Source organism: Cyclopterus lumpus, chromosome 9 (genome assembly GCF_009769545.1).
Source record: "Cyclopterus lumpus isolate fCycLum1 chromosome 9, fCycLum1.pri, whole genome shotgun sequence".
Classification (NCBI taxonomy): domain Eukaryota; kingdom Metazoa; phylum Chordata; class Actinopteri; order Perciformes; family Cyclopteridae; genus Cyclopterus; species Cyclopterus lumpus.
This window is the reverse complement of record NC_046974.1, coordinates 8,220,812-8,245,270: the sequence shown is the minus strand read 5'-3', so window position 1 is coordinate 8,245,270 and position 24,459 is coordinate 8,220,812. Positions and strand designations below refer to the sequence as shown.

Below are 24,459 nucleotides of genomic sequence, written 5' to 3'. Positions count from 1 at the left end.
GGCCATTCCAGAACGTTGTACTAGGTCCTCTGCATGAATGCTCTGGTAGAATTTGAGCTGTGTTTAGGGTCGTTGTCTTGTTGAATTATCCAGCCCCGGCGCAACTTCAACTTTGCCACTGATTCCTGAACATTGTTCGCAAGAATCTGCTGATACTGACTGGAATCCATGCGACCTTCAACTTTAACAAGATTGCCAGTACCTGCACTGGCCACACAGCCCCACAGCATGATGGAACCACCACCACATTTAACTGTGGGTAGCAAGTGTTTGTCTTGGAATGGTGTGTTCTTCTTCCACCATGCATACCGCCCCTTGTTATGTCCAAATAACTCAATTTTAGTTTCATCAGTCCACAGCACCTTATTCCAAAATGAAGCTGGCTTGTCCAAATGTGCTTTAGCATACCTCAAGCGACTCTTTTTGTGGCATGGGCGCAGAAAAGGCTTCTGCCGCATTCCTCTCCCATACAGCATCTCCTTGTGCAAAGTGCACTGAATAGTTGAACGATGCACAGTGACACCATCTGCAGCAAGATCATGTTGTAGGTCTTTGGAGCTGGTCTGTGGGTTGAGTTGGCCTGTTCTCACCATCCTTCGCCTCTGCTTATCTGAGATTGTTCTTGGCCTGCCACTACGGGCCTTAACTAGAACTGTGCCTGTGGTCTTCCATTTCCTCACTATGTTTCTCACAGTGGAAACTGACAGCTGAAATCTCTGAGCTAGCTTTGTGTATCCTTCCCCTAAACCATGATGTTGAACAATCTTTGTTTTCAGGTCATTTGACAGTTGTTTTGAGGCTCCCATGTTGCCAGTCTTCAGAGAAGATGCAAAGAGGAGAACAACTTGCAACTGGCCACCTTAAATACCCTTTCCCATGATTGGCTTCACCTGTGTATGTAGGTCAAGGGTCAATGAGCTTACCAAACTAATTTGGTGTTCCAATAATTAGTGCTAAAGGTATTCAAATAAATAAAACAAGGGTGCCCAAATGTATGCCTACTTTTGTTTAAGTAATTATTGCACACTTTCTGTAAATCCTATAAACTTAATTTCACTTCTTAAATATCACTGTGTTTGTCTGCTATATGATATATTTAATTGAAATTGCTGTTCCGAACAACCAATGATACATAAAGGAAAATCTTGAAAATGATCAGGGGTGCCCAAACTTTTTCATACCACTGTATGTAACCAATAACCTACAGATAAAACTAATGTAAGTTTAAACTCCCAGTTATCTAAATCTTTCCAATCCAAAAAGTCTCCAGAGGCCGAGAGCGAATCCTACTGAGCATGTGCAGAGTGAGTGTTTCTGATTGGAGGAGTTAAGTGCCACAATTCAAATAGAAAGGTTACAACGCGGCCATTCTGACCCTAAAGATAAAACCACTTACTGAGACAATAACGACAACAAACAAAGCTGTTTCAATGGTCCTTTATAAATATTGGCAGAAAAAAAAAAAAAATAAAACCAGACAGATTTGTCGTTTTCGTTTATTTCTTACTGATTATCATCGTAGTGTGCACTTAATACTGTAGCTTAGTCCCTTTACACACGCAGACACGCACAAAAACACACATCTGTTCATTCAGCTTTACCCTTTCAAAGGGACCATTTCAGCACTGTAGCATGTAGTGTGACAAGGAGAGAAAAAACTAAACAATCCCACCAAAAACAAAATGTGGCATGGATTGTAAAAAAAATAAGATAAAAAGGCAACATGGAAACAAACAAAAAGACAAACTAAAGCAGGTTTCAGTGGAATTCTCAGAGCATTTTCAAGTAAATACAAAGAAAAATAATTGTATTGTGATGAAGTGGACCCAATAAAGACCCAATGCACTGTTCACATTTGCTTTGCTCGTTATAAAGCGACCCACATCTCAGGTCCCAAACAGTCGAACATGTCCCTTGTGGCTGCACCCTGTGGAGGTGGAATGTGCTTCCTAGTTTTTGCCAGCCGTCTGGTCTCTCATGTTCATCAATCACTCTTCATATCAGCACACGCTGGACCTCGTAAAGTCCCAGGATCACTAAAGCGTGATCAAAAACACATTCCGCTTCCAGGATGGAGAGGCTTCAAATCTTTCTGGAGCCCTCAGGCGTTCCCGGGCGGGAGCAATAAAACACGTGGGCCGGCGGTGGAACCCGAGCGGAACACAATAAAACTGTTGGCTGACGATCCCTCAGCGACATGGCATCACAACACCGCCATCAACAGAGAGCCGATGCTTCCAAATGTCATTAAATACCTCAATCGCACTCTCCAATTTGCACACACAAAATAAAGAAACGGTCATTGTCGTGCGAACGTCAAACCGCTGACTGTCTGATGCAGCTGTGCACAGTGTCGATGTGGTTTGGCACGACGCGCTTCGAAATAGAGGCGGCAAATGTTGTATCTGATGTTGCCATTGATACCAGCTGGCAGCTTCATCTGATCCAAATCAAAGCCGAGTGTGGCGTCACCTTCACCAGACACGGTGGATGACCATCGCTCACTGTTAGTGTTCCTCGAGGGGCTCAAACAAGAAGGACCTTGTTTTAGTGACTGTCTCCACACTGCGACATCTTGCCTGGGGAGCGACGATAACCGCGGTTTTGAAATGTCACAGTTTCACTCGCAGAAGCCTCGGCTTAACTGTTAAGGCAGGAAATTAGTGCGCAATACAAAAAGCTTATCTCAGTGCAGCTACTTACTGTCTGTGTAATCAATTAATTTACACTCCGGACACACAGACAAAGCAACGACCTCACTACAATGATCGGTAACCATGCAAAATAAATACAGTGAACTTGGTATGTTGAGGCACGATAAACACACAGCAGCCAGGCAGCATAGCTTTAAATCCCCCGATTCAGTATTTCAAAGCAGTATACATTTAACAAATGGTTTATAATTTACTTAAAATGTAGCTGGAAGCATGTATAAGTGTTTATTAATGTATTTGTCCACAACTATAATTCCTCCTGTGGACACCCATACGTGGAGGCTGCTCTATTAACAGATAAATAATGACAATATAATGAAACACAGTTGTAATTATATAAATAAGTCTTGATAGGAGAAGTTATAACTGCTGACAAACTATGCATTAAACATTTAAAATGTCCTTAAAGCTACGTAAACCATTGATTACATGCTTGTATATTGCTTGTAAACACCAAATAAGGGGACTTCAAATGTTATGCACAACATTAATGTTGCCGACTGAAATCGCACAAACTATATGACATTGTGCGCTACAAAGTATCTCTATAGTAACTGGAAGTCATGCTAGGAATTTCAAAAACTAGCTGTCTAACACCGCATCAGTATTAACACACAAAATAAGTAAATGGCACAATGAAATGTCCAATTACTTGTGCATATTTTGAGCTAAAAATGATGATAAATGTTCAAGGAATAATTCAAGATTTTAGGAAATACAATTGTTTACCTTCTCGCCGGGTGAAAGATGAGAAGATCGATATCACTCATTTCTGTGCGCTGAATATGAAGCTAGAGCCAGCAGGTGCCTAGCTTAGCTTAGCATTAAGACTGGAAACAGCGAGCCTGGGTTTGTACCAACACGTCTACATACAAACCTCTCTAAGGCGACTCGAGAACTAAAGAGACAATCAAGAGATAACATGTCAGTTAGTGAGCTGTTGTGCTCGGCTCAGACAACCAGCTCCTTGTTCTAGCTTCAGGGAACAGAAACATGAGAGGTATCAATCTTCTCATCCAACTCTCTGCAAGAAAGTGAATACTTGTATTCAACCGTTCCTATAAATACGCCGCCGCATTGACCTACAAAAGTGTGTCTTGACCTATGAATCGGTTTCTGCAAAACGTCCCAAAAAAAAAACTGGAGCACATTTCTTCAACACCGAGTCTTCGAATTAAGGCTCTCTGATCTAAAACACAACTTAAATGTCAATCAAACACACATTTGATCAAAAGACTAAATACTATTCACTCATATTTTGGTCATGATGAAATGATGCTGTGTGCATGTACGTGCCCAATGATAGAAGTTAGTTTAAGTGCAAGATGGCAAATGCAGGCCTTCACAATGCAAACACTATTAGTGTTTGACTCTACACACATCAGTCAACCTTCATGAATCTTTTAGTAAAACAAGCATCATCGGAGTGAGTTAGTGCCGCTTTATGTGTAGAAGTGTTGTAGAACATGGCATATTTCTGTCAGTCATGATCCGATGCTGATGCAGTAGCTGTCTGCAGCATCATTCTGTCCTGATAACCAATTAGTCAGAAATCGACAATCAAAAGGCTGTGAAACATATTTGGCAACAACTCCTGAAATCTTCAGCTTCACAAACTGTAGTGAAAAGACACTGCCTGCCTCTGTGGAGGGTTGGCACATCGAGAGAGCTCATATCCTGGTCTCCTGCATCAAAACTCACACAGGCACTTTATCCATCGAAAGAGAGAGGCACCTGTATCGAACTGTAACGTCTGGAAGACTTTTAGGGTCGTCCGGGGAATTCAAACGCCTCTGACCTTTTGGGGTTGGTATTCTGTAGAAGCTAATGTGTTCTGCAAATTATTCACAACCAAGAAAAGAAAGAAGAAGGAAAAACCATGAGGACTATTTATAAAAATGACTGCTCTGGCAAAGTAGCAGGCTGAAAGTCAGATTTGCAGGAATTCCCCTGGAAACTGGGTTGAGGGTAACGGGATATTATTTGCCAAGAAAAGCCAGATAGAAGGCACTGAGACCTGGTTCCTTTTTCATGCAGCTCCTTCAGACGCGAACCAAAGGGAAAGATGACCGCTGGTCAGTTCATACTTGGCTCACCAGAGTTACTTCTCATGGCTTTAGTGTAACAGTAGAGATACAGGCCAGTCCTCGGGACTCCAACTCTACACAAAGCACCCTCTACACTACATTGGAAGGGTGTAGTAACTGTGTGAGAGTCCTCTGAGGTTGTGGTCTGCCTTTAGTGTTGCTTAATACCGACATGCAGCGTGACTGGATGTTTGGTGGTGATGGTGGTGGTGGTGGGGCAGTGAGGTATACCAGTTGTCTGTGGGTTTGAGAGGCTGCTGAGAGCTCAGGAGGGCTGGCGTGGCGCTGATTGTGCTGCAGGAGCAGGGTGTGTGAGATGGCGGAGTCAGGTCTCAAAGTACTTGTATATGGCTGTGACATAAGTCATGACACTTTGCCAGTCCGGCCTCTCTGTGTGCACCATCTCATTTATGTCCTGGAATACAGAAAGAAGCAGTTAAGGATGGAAAACTCACTGCTAAACTAAAGACGTCTGTCCCACTGCTGTATATCAGAGTAAATATAGAATAAATAAACATGTTGCATCTTTATTTTATCTGTACAACCATTTCCGGTCTTTTTGTGCGAAGCTAAGCTCCTGGGTCGCTTTAATGTACAGAAATGGGAGTGGTTCATCCTTCGCAACTGTGAAAGTGAATAAGTGCATTTCCCAAAATGTGGTGTGGCTTGAAAGGACGTAAAATAAAGCTCTATGGATTCAAACAATGTCTCGCTGCACAGCTTAGCCACCAATACTGTGGCGGTTGAATGAGGTTCATGAGACCGAAAGCAGAACTGTAGACGACACACTGTACCGTTAAAGAACGTACTGTAGTACCTCTCTGGTTAATGATAAGAATGTCAGTATATTTACATTATGAGTAAGAGGAAGATATGAAAAAAAGTATTAACTCTAAAAATGGGCAAAGAGTTTCTGTAGACATTCCTCTGAGTTCATATAATGTCTAAATTAAGGCATTTCATCTGACCCAAAGTTGTGTCTGGATTGTTCCCGTATGTCTTCTTTACTCTAGGGGTACAGTTTTTCCATCATTTTGGTTTCACTCATATTTATCAGAATAAAGTAATTTCATATATCGGTATCAAGCTTACCAAAGTGCATTTGATGCCCACACTCTCTGCAGCCTGGAAAGCTAAGGTGAAGTTTCTCTTCTGAGAAAAGAAGAGGGAGTCAAAGTCACACTCAGTGCAATACTATGTCTAACGCATCGGCTTAAAGGTTGGGGCTCTACTTGCCTTTTCTTGGCTGGTGAGTTCCTGGTAGGGGATGTGTGCGGGCAGGTAGGTGTGGAGCACAGCGCAGAAGGCCAGGCCATCATTCCAGCTGCTGCTGAAGTTTGTAATATCGATATTCTGAAAAACAAAAAGTGGCGATCGTCCACTTAAACTTTGATTTAACTCAACAGAACATTTACAGTTCAGGGCAAAAATCAATGGGAAACCAATTTGTGGGCCTGGTCTGAGCCAAGAGGGTACAACATTTCATCCCAGGTCATGAACGTCACAGCCAGCCACTGTGCATCACAGCTTTCAATAATAATATGGTCACAATAAATTCAGCTGTCGTGGAACTCTTTAAAAATGATTTAACCACAGAGAACTGCAGCTTGATCTGAGGACAGGCCTTGGGTTTTATATGACGTGTCAACAATACTCATTCATATCTTTTATCATCTTTTCCACCATCAACTGCCATCTGACCTTTGCAGGGAGTGTAAATATGTGATCTTTAAAACCACTAAGGTGATATGCAACTAGAAAAACGCAAGTCTCCTCAACTACAATCTGGATGGAGTCACAATGATTCAGAGATAGCCTCGTGAATTTGTCACGTAGGTAACTTGCAGGATGTGTGAAATGTTGCACACTTCCTGGAGAAAACCCACGGTGCCATGGTAACCACAACCTACTTCAGTTAAAAAGGGGTAAACAGCGCTTCAATATAGCAAAAGACTCTTGACACATCTGTGGGTTGTCATTTTAGCACCAGTCGTTGCTAGGTTAATGCTTTGACGTTATTATTATCTTTAGGTGATCTCGTACTGCATTGAACAACGACACCATCACAGCGGACTGAAGGGGACGACGAGAAAATACAAGGAAAGAGGCAAAGTTCTAATCCTAAAGATGTTAATGAACTCAAAGCACCGTTTTTGATTGTACTCATGGTCTGAATTTCTTCTGCAAAAGGCATTTACTTTTTGGTTACTTAATTCTCTATATAGTAGGTTTCATTTTTAGTGGCGGGGTCCGTCATTCCCGCGCCGTCTTCTAATAATATTCAGCTCTAATTATTATAAAAGAAAAACCTCTGTCTCATAGTTTGCATGATTCATTCATTTCAACAAAGCACCCATATAAACACAATATATAATACTACCATAAAAATCAAACCATAAAATACATATTTGTATCGCCATATTTGATCCAGGGAATTTCATCTTGCCATGAAGGAATGAATTACCTTTCTTTTATTTAGCATAGCCTTCTTCTGTAGTCACTGCGTGAATTCTTCAGACCCAACCAACACTGACTCATCACTTCAAGCAATTAATCAGATTCCACAGAGCTCACTCTGGAGCCACAAAAAGCTTTTTACAACCTTGTTTCACTCCGACCTCCTGGAAACACACCGTTCACCAGGTTTGTTACTTAATGCCAGCTTCTTGGCAACATATTGGAGATGGAGTCTAGATGGGATCATGGTGCCTCCCAGTGACCTACCTGATAACCCTCAGTCTTCTTCTGGCACCACTTCAGCAAAGCATTTCTCTTGGAGCCTCCGTACTCTCTGGCCAGAGCTGACAGCGGGTCCTTTCTCTCTTCTCTGGAACAGTCACACAGAAGACGCATGTGAGCAAACACTCACAGTTTAAAAAGATTTACTATATTTACAATCACAACCACAGTATGAAGAGGTAATGCCACACAGGCAACTGACAGATGAAAATCACAGACGAGGATGAAAACAGACTTCAAGCCGGCAGTGTGAGCGAGCGACATTTGCGGGTTTCCAGGTAAATAACGCAACCCAGCTCTCTCATATCAGTACAACATACAGGTGAGTCAGTGGCCCGGCAGGTGGTACCTTAGGCGGCTGCGTGCTGTGGGGGTGATGGAGGCGGTGGGGGAGGAGGAGGACATGGAGAGCGGGGAGGAGGCAGCACTCATAGCCATCAGGGAGGTTGAGGAGGAATCTGGAGCAGACATGTCCCTCTTTATCTCCTCACTGCTCCGGCGGGACACTGCTCAGGATGGGGGACACAATTAAAGACTGTTTTCCTAAACTAAACTATCGGCTGAGTTAGTTTAAAATAAGTTGATAGAACTTAGCGAGCATCTCTGACCTGATATAGTCTTTGTGGAGTCCATGCTGGAGACCCTCTGGTGGACAGGCGGAGGTCGGCTAGCGGAGGTTCCCCTGAGAAGGTGCTCAGCTGTGGATATATCACAGTATTTACATCACAGACACTTAGTCTGAAATTAGATAACAGGGTCAATAAAGAGCCACATTCCAGCCCCTCTGAGCTCAGAAAATACCACCGAACGAGGCTCCCTTGGTCTGCGAGAAAACAATAACTCAGAGAAAAATAAATGGAACGTTGGAGGCTATGGCCAAGTCTGCACGTTCACATAAAACACTTGAACTCATTACTGGTGAGAACGAACTGTGGGAAATTCTGCATTACGTGGTGGTTCATCTCTTTCCTCTTATCATCCACTCCAGTGTTTTGATTAACTCAAACATGAAGTCAACATACAGTAAACCTGCTCACTGCCAACTCCAGGCCCCTGAGAGGGAAACTGTTGTTTCTCACGAGAGAGTGGAGGTCCGTTCCTGTTAGCCGTGAGTCACTGTGACAAGAGGTGTAGCGGAGGGCAAAGGACTGTGTGTGACCTACATTTGACAGCACATTACTCGGCCCTCTACACCTCACGTAGTGCATTTAAATGGTCGCTGTGACGGCTGACTCACCTGGCATGGTGATGTCTGTGTAGCTGGGCCTCTTATCACTCAGGGAGGAGAGCGGCTTGGCTGCTGACATGGAGCCAGTTATGGAGTGTCTCTGAAATAGCAAAAGCAACAACAGCTTTTTCATTGCGCATGTATTTACAGGACAAACTGGTAATTATGGCTGTTTTGATATATTGTCGTTAGTTCACCTATAAGTCACATTCTCTGACATATAATGTGTGCTCACAGTGTGTACAGATAAAGTTATTTGGACCAATTTAGAAGCATTTTAATGATTACTGCTTCATCGTATCCAATACTAATTCACATGAGTTGTAATAAACAGAATAATAATTATATTTCTACAAAAAGTGAATAAGAAGTGGGATGTATATTCACATCTGAGAGTGTATGCTGTGGTCACATGTGGGAAACTATAAGTACTCCTGAAGCACTGGGTCAATAAAAAACCACAAATATAAAAAGGACAGGGTGTGTCTCACATTTACTGTTTACACAGTACACTCACTCCCCTCTCAGCAGAACCACTGACAATAAACGCTTTAATGAGCAAAGACACACTATAATACACAATGTAATAATCATTTTGGTCTTCATTAAAGAGTGTTTGATCCGGCGAACAAACTTTTCTTCAGATAAAACTTTCAAGTTTTCTTTGCAAACCAAATCTTGCTTCTTGTCAGTTTTTGTTTCAGTCAGTTATAGTTTTGAACTATGTTCACGTCTTTTAAAAATCATGTTGTTTGTTAATAAGTGTTCCATGCTACGTAGTTTTTAAAGCCAAATGCATCTTTTCACACTGCGGTCAATAAAGTTAAATATTAGCTAAATGTGAAAAGTAACAAAGCCGCAGCAGCATATTCACGTCAAGCCTTTCCTCCCGTACCTGTATGGGTGAAACAGCAGCTGCTGGGGGCGTCTTCATGGGACTGGGGCTGAGGGGGGTGCGTGGTAGCGGAGAGGCCGCGGCTGTTGGCGTCACTGAGGGACTTCCATTGGTCGGTGGACCTGAGTTAGGAGTGAAAAGGCACAAACACAGCTCAGCTTAGATCTGCTCCTCACTTGAATGGCCAAACGCACTCCTGATGTCATGGACCCTGTCGGGAGACAAGTTCCTTCTGTGTGGACAAAGCACATGTCTTGGTAGTGTAGTACCTTGGGAGGCATTGTCGAAGCTCTTGATGAGTGTTTTGACGGTGGGCGAGGGCTCCGAGGAGGTTGAGGATCGCCGGCTGAGACCCATCCCCTGTCTGAGAGCAGCCAGGTCCCTCTCTACTGCATTCATGTAGTTATACACTCTGCCTCTCTCCTCGTCCTGCCTGGGAGACACAGTTCTCTCCTCAGCATGTACACTCAGAACTCCTATGCTGTCAATTTATATATCATGGCTGGGGAATGGATCTAATTAAGGGTTATCATGTTGTAGGGACGATTATGGTGAAAATATATAGTGTAATGTATAGTGTTATGTAAAGGCGATTTTTCAACTGTGGGATTAATCAAAGATAAATGGATGCAAACCGTGCAACCAGAATCCTAATGTAAGCAAAAATCGATTTTCCCTAATTTGTTTTACAAAGATAAGACAGACGATGTCAGCGTGACCGCTGGAGCTCGTCCAAACGTCTCTCCGTGGGTCTTACTTGCGGCTCTTGACCTCGTCCAGCTCCTTGCACAGCTTTTCGTTCTTTTCCTGGTTTTCCGTCAGCCGGCGCCGCAGATCTCCAATCTCCTCCTGTGCTTCAGACTTGATGTCATTAGCAATGACGACAGCAGTCTGCAGATCAGCCTGGAACTGACGCCACTCCATTGACTCCTCCTACACACACACACACACACACACACACACACACACACACACACACACACACACACACACACACACACACACACACACACACACACACACACACACACACACACACACACACACACACACACACACACACACACACACACACACACACACACACACACACACACACACACACACACACACACACACACACACACACACACACACACACACACACACACACACACACACAGTGAGAAAAAAGAAATATATCTTGATGGCGGCAGTATAGGCCATAAAGCTCCTCCATGTTATACATTACATAGTTTCTGAAAGACGAATAATGAGTCTCTATGATAGACCATCAGTCAATTTGTTCGTAAATGTATTCAGAAAAATTATGGTTAATTGTTGTGCAACTAGGTGGTTCTCACTCTAAGAAGGCGTGGCCGTGTTTGTGATTGGGTTTGTGAGGTGTATGGGCGGGGACTCGATAGTGTGGCTCCACCCCCTGATCACGACTGCGCAAACTTTGGCTCCAAATTATGGCAGCGCCCGAATCTGTAATGTTTTGGCATTACATTTGTTCGATGGGAGGAAGTCTTTACATAGTCTAGGTTGTTTTTTTTTACCCAGTGTCGACATACTAGTACCGACAAAATTGCTGCAGTTTCATGTCTCCCTTTCTCCTAGTGAAGAAATCTGATATCCCGAGACTGCCCTCAAATAGCTCACTACACCCCTGCAGCACTCTTACCCTCAGTCTGCGGTGAAGAATCTTAATCTCTCTCTCCATGTCGTGCTTCTGGTCCTGCAGCTTCTTCACCGAGTCTGAAACAGGTACGGTAAGTAAATGCATGTTTGTCTTTCTCAATACCACAAGTGTTACTTTTGAGATACGAAACATGATACATTGTCATTGGTTCTCTGAATGACCACTGGCTGCCTGCTCCAGCCAACATGAAGGCGTATAAAACCAGTCCAGCCAGTCAAAGTTCGGAACATGACAACGAGTTTACACTGTCCGCCCGCTTACTCTCGAGGTCCGTGATGATGAGGTTGTCGTGGAGTTTAAGAGCTCGGTGCTGCTCCACCTCATCCTCAAGCTCAAAAATGGTTTCCTTCATGTCCACGATCTCAGTCTCCTTCTCCTGCAGCTCCAAGCGCTGCTTCTCCAGTATGCGCTCCTGCTCGGCCATCTGCTGCTGCACCTGCTCCTGGAAGTGTCTGTATTCCCTGTCCAGCTGCACACACACACACACACACAGGAAGAGTTGTATCGTTCATTTCATTAACAAGTAACAAGTAATTGGCTGACTAATGTGCAACAAAGCTGCAGCAGTGTCATGCAGTTATTTATAGAGATGTATTGTGTACAGTGTGTGTGTGTGTCAAGTACATCCTCTCACTCGTGTTATGTTGGTGAGGTACTAACAGGAAGGTAGACTCTGGAGACCTGGATGCTGAATCTGTGACATGTTCAAGGTCAAAACTGGCTCTGCTCCATAGACAATTAAACTCTCAGCCCCATCTAGGCCAAACACTTAAATTTAGCATCTTATTGCTTCAGGAAATTGATGCCCTACACACGGTTTCTGTAATAGCCTGCGATTTGAATGTTTTTTTAAAAACATTTTTTAAACTGACCTTGCTGAAACTCTCCTGTAGCCGAGTGAGTTCACTGTGGGCTTGTTCCAGCTCCTCTTGCAACTTCGCCGCCTTGGCCTCCGCCTCCTCTTTCCCCTGACGTACTCCTTCCAGCAGTTGGCAGATGTCATTTTTATCCCCGGCCGTGTGAAGAGAGTACAACTCGGCCACCCTCTGCCTCTCCTGGTCCAGCTGGTTTCTGCAGCGGCTCAGCTCCGCCTGGTCACTACTCACCGCTGCCTTGTACTCTTCAAGAGCGGCCCCCATGGCAGCTCGGCCCTGTCTCTCTGACTCCATGATGCGCTCCATCTGGTGGTTCCGCTCTTTCAGTGCTCCGATCATCTCTTGGGCCTCAGCGTTGTCCTGTTCAGCCATCTTCAGAGTGTTAGACAGGTGCTGTTGAACCCCCAGCAGCTGTTCTCTCTCAAAGCGGGCGTTATCTGCCAGGTCTCCGTAGCGCTGCTCCAGCTCCATGTAGCGGCCGCTCTTAATGTCCTCCTCTAGTCCATATGATATATGATGGTCATCCAGCAGGGAGCGCAGGTACTCGATCTGTCGACCGTACAGCTCCAGCTTGTCGCTCTGCTGACACAGGGAGTCCATGAGGATCCCCTTCTCTTCACCGAGCCGCTCGTTCTCTCCGTTCAGCTCCTGGGTGATTTGCTGCAGGTCGGCCAGCTCCTGCAACGTGGCCTGGAGCTCCTCAGCTGTGCTGTGCTGGTTCTCCTCCATCTGGTGGATGCGCTCCGTCAGACAGGCCAGCGACACCTCGGTGGCATTGTCCCTGCTGCCCCTGCGGGAGCGCTCCCTGCTGGGTGCGCACTCCGATTCGGATGACGAGGAGGCTCCAGAGGGGGCGTCAAGAGCGTCGTCACTAGAGGTGACGGCCTGGTATACCTCGCTCGATTCACTGTCGAGGTTGTCCGCTGAGCCTCCAAGCTGGTGCCCTGTGAGCAGGTCCTCCAGGGAGCCGGGGGCTGAGCCTTCCACTGAGGAGGTCAGCGTACCTGTTCCTCCACCGTCACTCTGCCCACTGCCTGCGGCCAGGTCCGGACTCAGGGAGGCGTAGTTGAAAAGCTTGTCAGAGGCATCCAGCCTCTGCTCCAGGGAGAAGCCCAGCGCATTGAGTCGGTCTTTTAGCATTCGGTTCTCACTCTTCAGCAGGTTGAGCTCCACTCTGATGGCCTGGTTCTGCTCTTGTAAGAGAATCAAAGTGGACTCCACATCAGCTGCTGTGATGGCTGAAACCAGGGGCTTCTCCACCTCCTCCTCCTCCTCCTCCTCCTCTTCCTCCCCAGCTTCTTCCTGCTGCGGTGCTTCCTTCCCTCCCAAGCCAAGCTGGGACCTCATGTCCCTCAGCTCACTGCGAAGGTGGAGGATCTCCACATCTTTGCTTTTAGCCAAACCCACCAGGTCTTTCACTTTGGTCTCCAGAGCCACCTTATCACTGATCTGGCCATCTGATTTAGACTTGCTCATACGGCCATCAGACTCTGCCAGGAACTGGCCACGAGAGCGCTTCCCTGATGCTGCATCCCCCGCTACAGTCCCTGACACCAACTGCTTCTTATTGGCTGAGGTCCTGGATGTTCGGAGACGGTCTCGTGATGAATTTGGCTCCTTGGAAATCGAAGAGGTTGTCCGCTTGGATGAAGCACCTGGTAAGAGAGAAAAAGGTAATCTTTACATTTTCAGCATAACAACTTACTAAAGATAAAACTCCTATGTAGGCATAGAATATTACCCGACGTTGCCTTTGGCTTGCTGTCTATGTTGCTAGCATTACTCCCAATGGAGGCCGTCCTCTTGTTCTTGTTGACAGCATTATTTGATGCAGGATTCCCTCCGGCCATAGCTGCTAAAAGGTCATCATTGCTTTTTACCTGAAAGCACACAAAAACAAAAACAATAAACGCACATACAAACAAGAAAATAAAATCAAATTCACACCTGCATCCAGTCTGTCACTCGATGAGTCTTACCTTCGACAGAGGTGCAGTGGTGCTGGTCTTCGCTGCAGGCTTTCCGGTCCCAGAGGTCACCGTGGCCTCCGCCTTCCCTCGATCTCCGCTCACCTTACTCACCGCTGGCCGGACCGACTTCTTCATACTGAGCTCTCTGATGCCGATACATTTACAGCTCAATCTGCGCACAGAGGAGGGAGGAGAAAGGTAATGTATGTCAGTGCGCAGAGCGATAGCTCCAGCTTTCCATGGAAGAGGAATTCTTTCCACAGGAGGCAATTCCCTTAACACTGAGACCACACCGAATAGCTGAGCACTTGCAGAAAACCTGTTTCTGTCTGACGTCTCTGTGGTTTATTCTAGATAGTTGGTGTTTAGGCGGTCGCGGATATTCATATGCTTATTCTCCCGGTCCCTATAATGACTAGTTAGTGTACATCTTAAGAGTTTAAACATTTTAATTTATCTTTACATAAGACGATGGACACTTGTGTGGTGCTTGATTATAAAAAATAACGTTATATAATATATATTATATAATAACTTTTTACTGCAGTTACATTTGGTAGCTGTTGAAATGGCTTTAGGGGGCGATTCAGGAATCTGAGGCGGACATTGAAATAGAGGCTTTCAAAAGGCCATTCGATATCTCCACTAGATGGCTCTTGTGTCTTTGTGATGGTTCCGGCAGTTCAGAGTTTCACTCTCCTGTCAGCTGCATCAACACTAGCGGCGATAGAGCCTCATCTGTGTGGGTGGTTTGCTGCCGTCTACACTCCTGTCTGTCCATGCCAACTAAGGAGCAGAGTTTTTTTTCTATCCTTTTTCCTTGTGCAGAATGATCATCAGCAGAGCCCCAAAAAAGGAAAAGTAGATTCCTTCACAGATCAAAGTGGAAGCTCAAACCAACACAACTGCAGTCAAATCTCATGAGCCGAAAATAATGCGAGTGTGTTCCTGGGCAACCGGTCTGATGCACTGAATGATCATCTGGCACTGCCAAGACATCATTTGGTGCAAGATGTGCTCGTACCAGTTCACAATTACTGTTGCTCTATTTAAAACAACTCGACAACCCAGAAAAGATTCCTAATAACTATTTAATTGGAGCACATTCTTGAGCGTAATCTGGTGAGCCGCCTTGTGCATTGTTGCAAAAAATGTGGCTTGAATTAAAATGGCAAAAATATTCTCTCAAACTATTTTAAATGAAGCACCTAGAATTTATGTTGGATTTTATCTGATGCATTTTTTTTGTTTTTGCCAATAAACGGCAGTGAAACTGTCTGGAACCAAACAACAAAAGCTTGTTTCGGTATTGTTCGCATGTTGCGTCCAGGTTTAAGGAGAACCTGACTTGATGCCACGATAGCAAGAAAAGTGATTTGGGACACAGCTGGAGACAAAAAGTAAGTACTTTAGCACAGATTTGGAGCTCTTGAGCTTGAAGGCTCTTGAGAAGGAAAAAGTGAGCAGAAGTTATTTATTGTGCAAAGGAGCACAGCAACAATCTATCTCCGAGTCGGTTGTTTTCCCGAGCAGAGGTTTGTTGTTTCGATATTGAAATGCATATAAATCAAAAATCAGCAGTAAATTAGACTTTAAACAGAACACTGTGAGAAGCTGACCGACGTGTTGCTCCAAGAGCACAACTGTTTAGACAATACACAGATTGAAACATTTCCATGACTCTTAACTAAATAAATACACACAGCTAAAATAAATCAATATTTAGGATCTGATACAGCCGGAGCAGGGGGTGATCTGCACACAATGGCTTACATATATTGTCAACCTTCTCTCCCCTCGTACTTCCAGAGAAACCCAAATAACCTGCTACTAAACCACAACTGCACTTTATTCAAAAACAAATACTTTACTAATAGATTTCAGCTGCGTTTCCTTGGTACAGATGATACTTTAAATCTGCCATTGGGCACCAAATCTTCCACTTTGGGCAGACTTGCTTGCGATTTCATTTCTTTCTGCCGAGATGCTATTTATTTGGCTTATTATTTCTGTCGGGCTTCCAGTGACGTAGATGCTGAGAAGTGTTTAGCTTCACCTAATTAATTTGACCAAAGATTGACCAAAAGATAAAAAATATGATTTTTCAAGTTGCAGCAACTTAAATCCTTACACAAAATAACACGCTTACTGTTTTGACTTCTTACAGACATCAAATACAGGTCAGATGCCATTAGACCAGAGACAGTTATGTATAAGTTCAGAGATCGCTGGAAGCAAACAAAAGAAACAATCTTCTGTGCCTCATGGGGAGGAAAAGGCAACTAATGCGTCTCAGCTGGTAGACTTTAGTGACTGAAACAGACCTGTACCGCAGGCTTATGGTTATGACACAAACTCAACTTTCAGAGTATACTTTGAAGCACATTTGTGTTTACATCTGCAACCTCTTTGACCACTGGGGATTACCAATATAAAGTCTATGTTAACATCATGCATCTTTCCCCAGTCAGGGTCTTTTGTTGAGTTACGATCCTCAGTATGAACAATCTACATCGCCACAGGCAACGCCTTATTTGGAAGCTTTATGTTGTGGCTTTGAAAACATGCATTTTTGCATGTCTGAACAGGTCTCGCTACATGTTACCCAGACCTGGACTTTGTATGTTGACAGGTTATCTTAAATTCTATATACGCAGTGAAGCAATAAATACATTTCTGGGAAGCTTCTACAGTCCTGCTGTGCATGTCTTCTTACTTATGAGGGGTACGAGGAAACAAAGAAAATACTAAATGTGTATCAGCACCAATGCAGCTGCTGAACTCATATAAGCCACCAAGCGACTAACGTCTGCAGCTGAAGGACAATCAATCGGACTCAGCTAACTTTAGACTATATTATGACCCTTCTATATAATACTCCCCAGCCTTATCTGCACAGCTAACTCTGTACCGACTGCATATGCATGCATTTATTCATAAAACCTACGTTTGACAGGGCGTTCTCCCAGAGTACTGACGTGCACTCCACAACTACTGCAGCCAGTTTTCTGAATAACTGAATGTGTGTCAAAGCAGATGTCTGAAACAGAGCAGCTAGCTAAAGGCAGATCTCTTTTCATTGGATCTGAATAGACATGGGAGACCAAAAGTGGAGCAAAAGTGCAGCTAAATGGAGCCGAGGCAGCTGCCTTTTCTTTCACTCTCTCACTCTGCAAATTTACAGCAAAAAGGTTTTGTGTGCGTGTATGTACTTCAGAAACCTTTACAACAATAACTATAATACACACACCAATGGATTCATACACACCAGCCTGTCAGACTGACTTGGTTTAATTTGTAAAGTGTAGTATGAAAGAGTTGTTTCCCTCCCACCACCGTCGTATCCACCAACATCTGTGATGAATCACAATGTATTGAAAGCAATGCCGTTTCTGTGATGCTGAAAAACTATTTTCTTGGTGAGTCCATGATGACTCCATGAGATAATGATGCATTATTGTTTTAATATAGCTAAAATCTTTAACAAACACAGAAATAAAAAAGGTTTTGTTAAATATTAGCTAACTGCACAAATATTTTAAGGAGGAAGAAATATGGTGGGTGTTGATATTCAGAATCTATAACATATCAGCAATTACAAGGATAGGACATATTTTAAATGTAATAATTTTGCCTATTAAATATTTTAAAAGGCCATCATTATCCATGCTATTAGAGCTAAAAAGTGGTCAGAATTAAACAGTGCAGAATAACTGGATTTACATGTGCAATGTACCTCGACTCCATTTAGCCATGAAGCTCTCTGTGCTGCAGTATGTAAGCTGCTCCTTGATAAGCCAGAAGCCAATAACACTTATCCTGATTCAAATTAAATAGAGCTACAGTATTCAATTTCAGTGTTAGTGAATGCAATGGATCTGATCCAAGGCTGACCAAAAGAACAAGTGTGTGTAGTGTTCCTTTACAGACAGCTGAACAAAGCACGAGACGGAGGAGGCACAAGAAACAGCCGAGTTGAGTCTGGGAAGAGAAAGAGGTGGGGGTCGCAGTGGTCTAGTAACTCATTAATACCCCTCCCCGCGCTCCTTCCTTATTCATGCTTTAACTGCGGGGAGGCACTTCCTTGCCATAACATCAGTTTCCTGTGGTGGCGTCTCCCGTAAAAAGAAAAAACTAAAAAAAGGGTGACTGTGTGTACAAGGACAAGCAGGCACCAGTCTGCCTGAGACAGAGCAGACACTGTCAAACCTTGAATTTCATTATATATTAATATGCCTCACTATTAATACACACGCCTGGAATGCAATTAAATAAGCCATTTTTTAATGACGTAGCCTAACGTTAATATTTGTATAGGTAAAGAATGTATTGAGCTGTGGCGTGTTTGTTACCATTCACCTTTCACTTCATTAACATTACAGTAGGCCTGCCTAACACAACTAATTGAATCCACTTTAATATATTTAACCTAACTGCACATGGGTTTGTTCCTGACCCATTAGGTTGTCCTGGAAACACATTTATACATGTATCCTCACTTCAGGGGCAAAGTTCCCGAAACTGGAGAGTCCCCCCCCCCCAACATGTTATCTAAAAGCAAAGCAATGATCAGGCAGAGCCAAGGAGTATCTCATAAGTCAGATGTCCAAGACATTGATTTAAAGAGGCTGTGAAACATTGCTCTTCATAAGCCACTTCCAGGAAAGTTGGGAAACATCTGTGCTCAAAAAGGGGAGATGATCGAAATGAAGTGAGCTTGAGAGGAGGATTTAGTTAGATACTCACAGAGGCAACAGCATGCCCTTTGGGCCGAGCCACAAGGCACTGACAGGCTGCAACATCAGGTCACTGTTGACTCTTCTCAGGGGGGTGGCACATTTACATTGTTCTGGGCTACACCTACAATAGCAGCCGAACGGCTAACGTTAGCCCACAGAGTGTGTCATGCAACCACACAGGCACATACTTCCACCAACGAACACGTTGAGATAAACACAACGGACCCACTATATGGAGTGAGCATACGCCGGTTAAATTATCTTAAAGACAACATATCAACTTTAAAACAAGGAGATAACCCAACTAGCTGGTTAGCTATTTGGTCAGGCACGCAGGGAATTTCAGTACGTTCACTTCCTGTTTGGCCACAGGCCTTCAAAACAAAAGCACAACGCTAGACACGTAAGCACAACCCTTCAACCACTTCTCAAGACCCTGAAATGAAGATATCAAATCTCAGATGGAGCAAGATAATATACCTAGAGTGGAAGTAGAGGTATAACATATGATTTAAAGTATAGTAGATGTAATATGGTTTTGTACTACAGATAGTAACGTTACTAGTCAAGATACTTCCAATTTACTATACAGAGTAAAAGGGTCTAAAGCCCTTTATATTTTTAATATATTTATCTAAGTAACGACAGTAAATTGTCAAGATGTGCAGAGTACTACGATAGCCAAATTAGAAATTTATCATTTAGCTAATTTATTTTAAACCATTGTCGAGAATAACAAAAGCTCTGTGATACAGTCACAATCAACAAAACTACTGTTGCAGTTAAACGTAAATCGCCTTTATATCAGGGTGAAACAAAAGAGCTCCTAACTGTGTTTACGACCTTTACGTCAACGCACGACACTGACGCGACATGTCAACACATTACGACTTATTGTGAAATAGTTGTTCGTGTGTATCCAACTGATTTCTACCAGCTTGACAGCTGACCCAACATATGGTTTGATGGTGATTAAAACAACAATTGTTCGCCGTTCAACACAAACGAACGAACACAGCGAGTCTCCGAGACCAACGTAACGTAACCTGACGGGAACGTAACGGTTAAAACGTCCCCTTTCAGTCAGTTGATTCACCTCAGCTGTCAGTAAGCAACGGCAAAGCTACGGTTGCTCATGCTATCGGTGGGCTAACGGCGTTAGCACAGCCGGTAAAAAAAGAAAGAAAAAAAAGACAGCGCTCTGTCAAGTTATAAGATAAAATATTCAAACCTGAGGTTCTCCTAACTTCTCCGTTTCGACACATTGATAAACGTCCGATAGCTCTTCATTTTCCGGGGCCAACAGTTCGCTAATTCCCAACTTCAGACGGCAGGCAGCATCGGTTTCGTGTGTCAGTTTCTTTCTGTTGGCAGCAGCCGGGTGATCCTCTCTCCCCCTCCTCTGGTTGCATCATCTCAGCATCACCCTCCGTGGAGGGGAGGGGGCGTGGGGGCACTTTACTGCCTCCGGGACGTCTCAGTATCCAACGGGTCGTTTATTAGGGTTTTACCAAATGACTCCAGGCGCTGGGCCAAAGGACTGCAGCGCCTCTCTTCAGCCAAGTCAACTGCAGCTTCACACCCTCTGCAATCCGAGTGGAGTCCCCCAGTTACTCAAGATACCCGACCAGTGGTATCTGCGGATTATCTCTTCTAAAATTGTGATAAATCCCTCTCAATACCTCTAAAATATCAAACACCTTAAATGTAAAAAAAATAAATAATGTGGATTTATGAATAAATCACGTTTTTTTGTATTAATTTGTATTTATTTTTGTTTTGGTGGTTGCTCAATGATAACAAGTTGAAAGTATACCTTTACTTTACTGTTACATTATTGGACATGTCTGGATTAAACAGACGATGGATAGATTATGGACCACCGAAGCCCAGACACAGTAATGTTTTATTTTTATTTCATCACATATCAGGTAGAATTCACACTGAACTGCAGTATGAGTTATACATATTAATAAAAAAGACAGTATCAGAGAATTTTAAAATCCGAGTATGTTTTATCTCGTGCTGAGGAAGTACACATTGCAAAAAATAATGTTGCCAAGTTTTTATTTACATCAATCATACACACAAGACCCACTCGTCTCATCCTATAATCTCTAATAGTTATTGCTTATTTTACTTAAATCACAAGCCTTTAGGGTTATAGTTTGTGCTCACAAGTGTTTGAATACTTGTAGTGATTTGGAAAAAAAAATATTAATGCAAGAACACAGTGTATTTTCCACAAGTAATACCAGGTATGTGGATGATTAACCTATTAATAAGCCATAAAACGTGTATATGAGTGAATCACTGTGCTTCAAGGGTCCTACTAGGGAACATTTGGTATTTGAGATAATCTCCGGGTGCTCTCATTTCTACAGCAATGTGGTTTTGTCCTATATAGATAAACTCCAGAGAAGGAATGCAGGAAGCAACACATATACATCCACAGAATAAATCAAATCAGAAAAAAACAAAAACAACGTGGACACAAAACATATGAAATATGGACAAAAGACAACTGTGAAATGTAACTGCTACACAGCACAGCACACACTCCCTAGATCAGGCCTCACCTTTTCCTGGAATGATTTGCCTTTCACTTCCCGGTACCACTTCCAAAAGAAATCAATTATATCTACAGAAAAGTTGATTTGGGCACCACAAGAAGAACCTGTCAACTGAACAAGGTCACCATACAAACAGTATAGCACACTTTAGATGCTTTGGTCAACACGCCTGCATGTTGCTGTGTGTCAACTACAGTTTCCAGTCTTTTAAATTCTTTACAAAATGAAGAGTGCGTGTAAACATTTGGGCAACTGAAATGTTCTATTGGCCATCAGCAGGGAAACATTGGCACAGATGAGCTTTCAACCAAGTCAAACATCTTCTGGGAAAAAACAAACACGTCCGATCATTCATCCATCATCCATCCGCAGAAATAAATCGTACAATATCTAACTACAGCAGAAATTCCCCTCTGTGAATATGGAGCTAATGTGCACAGTGACAGAACAGGGCAGTGGAAAATATCTAAGTACAGTAAATAACACCTCTTGAAATTTAAATTAAATTAGAAAAGGAATGATATATGTGTACATACATCATGGAGGGTTGTCTTTTACTGACACAGCAGGCAAGCTTGTGGGTAAACAGAACACACAGGCTCTTTCATCACATCTCCAAAAGACATGGCTTTGGTCATGGTGGCTGTTTCTAGTCCGCAGCGTGTTGATGGCTCCACCTAGTGGCTAAAATAAGCATCCTCAGAGTAAACCAGCCGGCCGTGTGGCTGCGCAGCAGCGTCCAGGTCATTGAGCAGCAGACATTCTGCCTCTGAACTGAACATGTACACACAAGTGCATGATGTTCCCGTTATACTTCAGTGGAAAAGAGAAGGCTTTGACGTTTGCTGTCGGGGGTAGGAATGCTCTCCAGCTGAAGGAAGTAGAGAAGCACTTGCACCTACGGACATAGAAAAAGGCGATTAGACCCGCCCCGCAGCCCCAGATGTCACAGTCTTGCTTATCAATATCCCGGCGGTAGTTTTACCTGAGCCATAACTTCTAGAGACCAGCTGTCGTTCATGGAGATCGGCTGTGAGCTGTTTGAGATCTTGCTGTCTTTTTCAGAGGGCCGCAGCAAAGTGGGGCCAAAGACTGTGGCCAGATTGTGCAGAGACATCTTGTTGATGCACTCGTTTTCAGCCACCCTGGAAGAAAACACTCAGTGAGTTCAGGTATCTTAAGTTCTAAACTTAATCTTCTGGTCATGTCGGACTAAATCAGGCGAATTCAGAGAATCTTTTTATTTCCATCCGACTTGAAAATGGATTACCGCATTTATTTCCCAGTGTCCTCTCAGGGCCTCCGTACATTAATGTGTTTTGTAAGGTTTTCAAATAACCCCGTTACAACCACCCATTACTATTGGTTAGCAGGGGTTAACAGATGCACACTGACACACCGATACAGACTGATGCACGATAGCTCAAATAATGGAATATTTGTGAGGTCTTTTACCTTTTAAGGTGGTCGAGCAAGAAGAGGAAGGTCACCAGATTGGTCTCTGGCACAGACAGCAGCAGGTTGAGCATGCAGCTCTCCTTGGCCACACAGTCAGAGAGAGCTGCAGGGCGAAAGCACACAAAATGAATGTGCCGGTTTCACGACTCGCAACTGCATTCACTGCCTTTTCGGATCGCCAGAACATTATGCCAGAATAAAGAAGTGGCGACTGACCGATGCCTCCAGCAAAGTTAGGGTACAAGTCGTCAGTGAAAAGAGGCTCCGGCAGCTCGCGGAAATACAGCTTCAGTGTTCCGGCGATGGCGTTCACGTCCATCTCCCTCATCATGACAGACACGTCTCTGTTGTCTGCGGGGGCAGATGACACAACAGTCACGCAATACCAGAGAATGCAAACCGCACAGTGAAAAACACTCATCACACGAGAGGCTGACAAGAAATCACAGTGAACTCACTGGAATCGAAGGCCGCCTTCAGAGCCTGGATGTCAGTTGCGACTCCTGACACTCGGTAGATTCCCACCTCGTCCATCCCTCGTCGCTCGATCTCCTCCACACACTGTCTCACAATGAGGGGAACCTTGGAGCGCTCTCGCCTGGTGAGGACACGGTCACACACACAAACAAGGTTTTTAACACATCGTGTGAATGCTGGAAACACAAGAGGCCGTGGTTGAAATAAGTACCACGTCGCCACATGGAGCCTCGGGAGGACTAGTTCTTCTCAAAGGACCGCACTTCCTTTATGCTGCGCACTCGCAGTAGACACGTTTTTTTATTTTTAATTCATTGACAAATAAAAAAAATCGGACACAAAAACTAAATTAACAAAACATATACTGTAAAAAGCAGCACATATATGTTGACTCATGAGTTGCTTACAATAAAAATAAAAATGGGAATATGGGGATCACGATTACACACTCACTTCGTTACGACGTTGATCTTCACTCCAAAGACGCCGGACTGTTTCCGTGAAGGCATTCGCTTTAAACTGAACTCTCTGCTGGTGAACTTCATGGAAAGCTTCACCTCAATCTGAAACAAGTTAGGAAACCAGTCAACAACTACGGCAGCAAGTTGTAAAGGATGTGGTGCAGAAAACTGTTTCTCATTTTATTTTATTTTTTAAAAACGTACCCCATTCATGGCGATGACTGCCCTCTGCCAGTCTTTATTTTGCAACGTCTGAGGATCCAGCTGAAAGAAAACAAAAAAAGCCAATTATTTCATTTATTATTATTATTATTATTATTATTATTATTATTATTATTCAGATTCAGATTCACTTCAGAATTAATAAAAACAGGAAATGCTGTGCCAGGTGATATGAGTACACATAAGCATAAACTTCATATGGCCAGGTAGTGTCAGTGATCTATTTTAGCCATCTGACTAATACTAATCTGATAGCATGTATTTACAGTGATCAGGCATGAGTAATGTAATAACTTCATGGCCGGCTGCTAAGCACTGGGCCTGTCCAAGATGGCAG

General features: G+C 43.6%; 2 protein-coding genes across 4 annotated transcripts in view; both read right to left on the bottom strand.

Annotated features, from left to right (window-relative positions):
* Nucleotides 1-1,421: 1,421 nt before the first annotated feature.
* Nucleotides 1,422-20,501, bottom strand: specc1la (sperm antigen with calponin homology and coiled-coil domains 1-like a). The gene is made up of 16 exons (XM_034541262.1): nt 20,163-20,501; nt 14,202-14,364; nt 13,964-14,102; nt 12,220-13,877; nt 11,609-11,816; nt 11,330-11,403; nt 10,421-10,596; nt 9,933-10,096; nt 9,664-9,785; nt 8,778-8,868; nt 8,149-8,238; nt 7,890-8,046; nt 7,526-7,628; nt 6,038-6,154; nt 5,894-5,953; nt 1,422-5,216 (listed from the first exon to the last, which is right to left on the bottom strand). The coding sequence occupies exons 2-16, from the start codon at nt 14,325-14,327 to the stop codon at nt 5,127-5,129; spliced, it is 3,375 nt and encodes a 1,124-aa protein (XP_034397153.1). The 5' UTR covers nt 14,328-14,364; nt 20,163-20,501; the 3' UTR covers nt 1,422-5,126.
* A 324-nt stretch (nt 20,502-20,825) lies between these two features.
* si:dkey-91m11.5 (PH_BCR_vertebrate and RhoGAP_Bcr domain-containing protein) overlaps nt 20,826-24,459 on the bottom strand; it is a 32,581-nt gene continuing 28,947 nt past the window's right edge. For 2 of the 3 annotated variants that reach the window (XM_034541604.1, XM_034541605.1), the window contains 7 exons: nt 24,105-24,164; nt 23,893-24,002; nt 23,421-23,560; nt 23,179-23,313; nt 22,960-23,065; nt 22,490-22,649; nt 20,826-22,402 (listed from right to left, as the gene is read on the bottom strand). In XM_034541604.1, coding sequence (XP_034397495.1) covers nt 22,313-22,402; nt 22,490-22,649; nt 22,960-23,065; nt 23,179-23,313; nt 23,421-23,560; nt 23,893-24,002; nt 24,105-24,164 — 801 coding nt within the window. In that variant the 3' untranslated portion in view covers nt 20,826-22,312. The remainder of the gene's footprint in view (nt 22,403-22,489; nt 22,650-22,959; nt 23,066-23,178; nt 23,314-23,420; nt 23,561-23,892; nt 24,003-24,104; nt 24,165-24,459) is intronic. The other variant, XM_034541606.1, reaches the window with a different exon arrangement.

Excerpts from the sequence above, each read along its gene's own strand:
- specc1la (XM_034541262.1), bottom strand. The coding sequence starts at position 14,327 with ATGAAGAAGTCGGTCCGGCCAGCGGTGAGTAAGGTGAGCGGAGATCGA. Across the intron at positions 13,878-13,963 it reads CAAGCCAAAGGCAACGTCGG|GTGCTTCATCCAAGCGGACA; the intron begins GTAATATTCTAT and ends CTCTCTTACCAG. Across the intron at positions 10,097-10,420 it reads GACGAGGTCAAGAGCCGCAA|GCAGGACGAGGAGAGAGGCA; the intron begins GTAAGACCCACG and ends TGTGTCTCCCAG.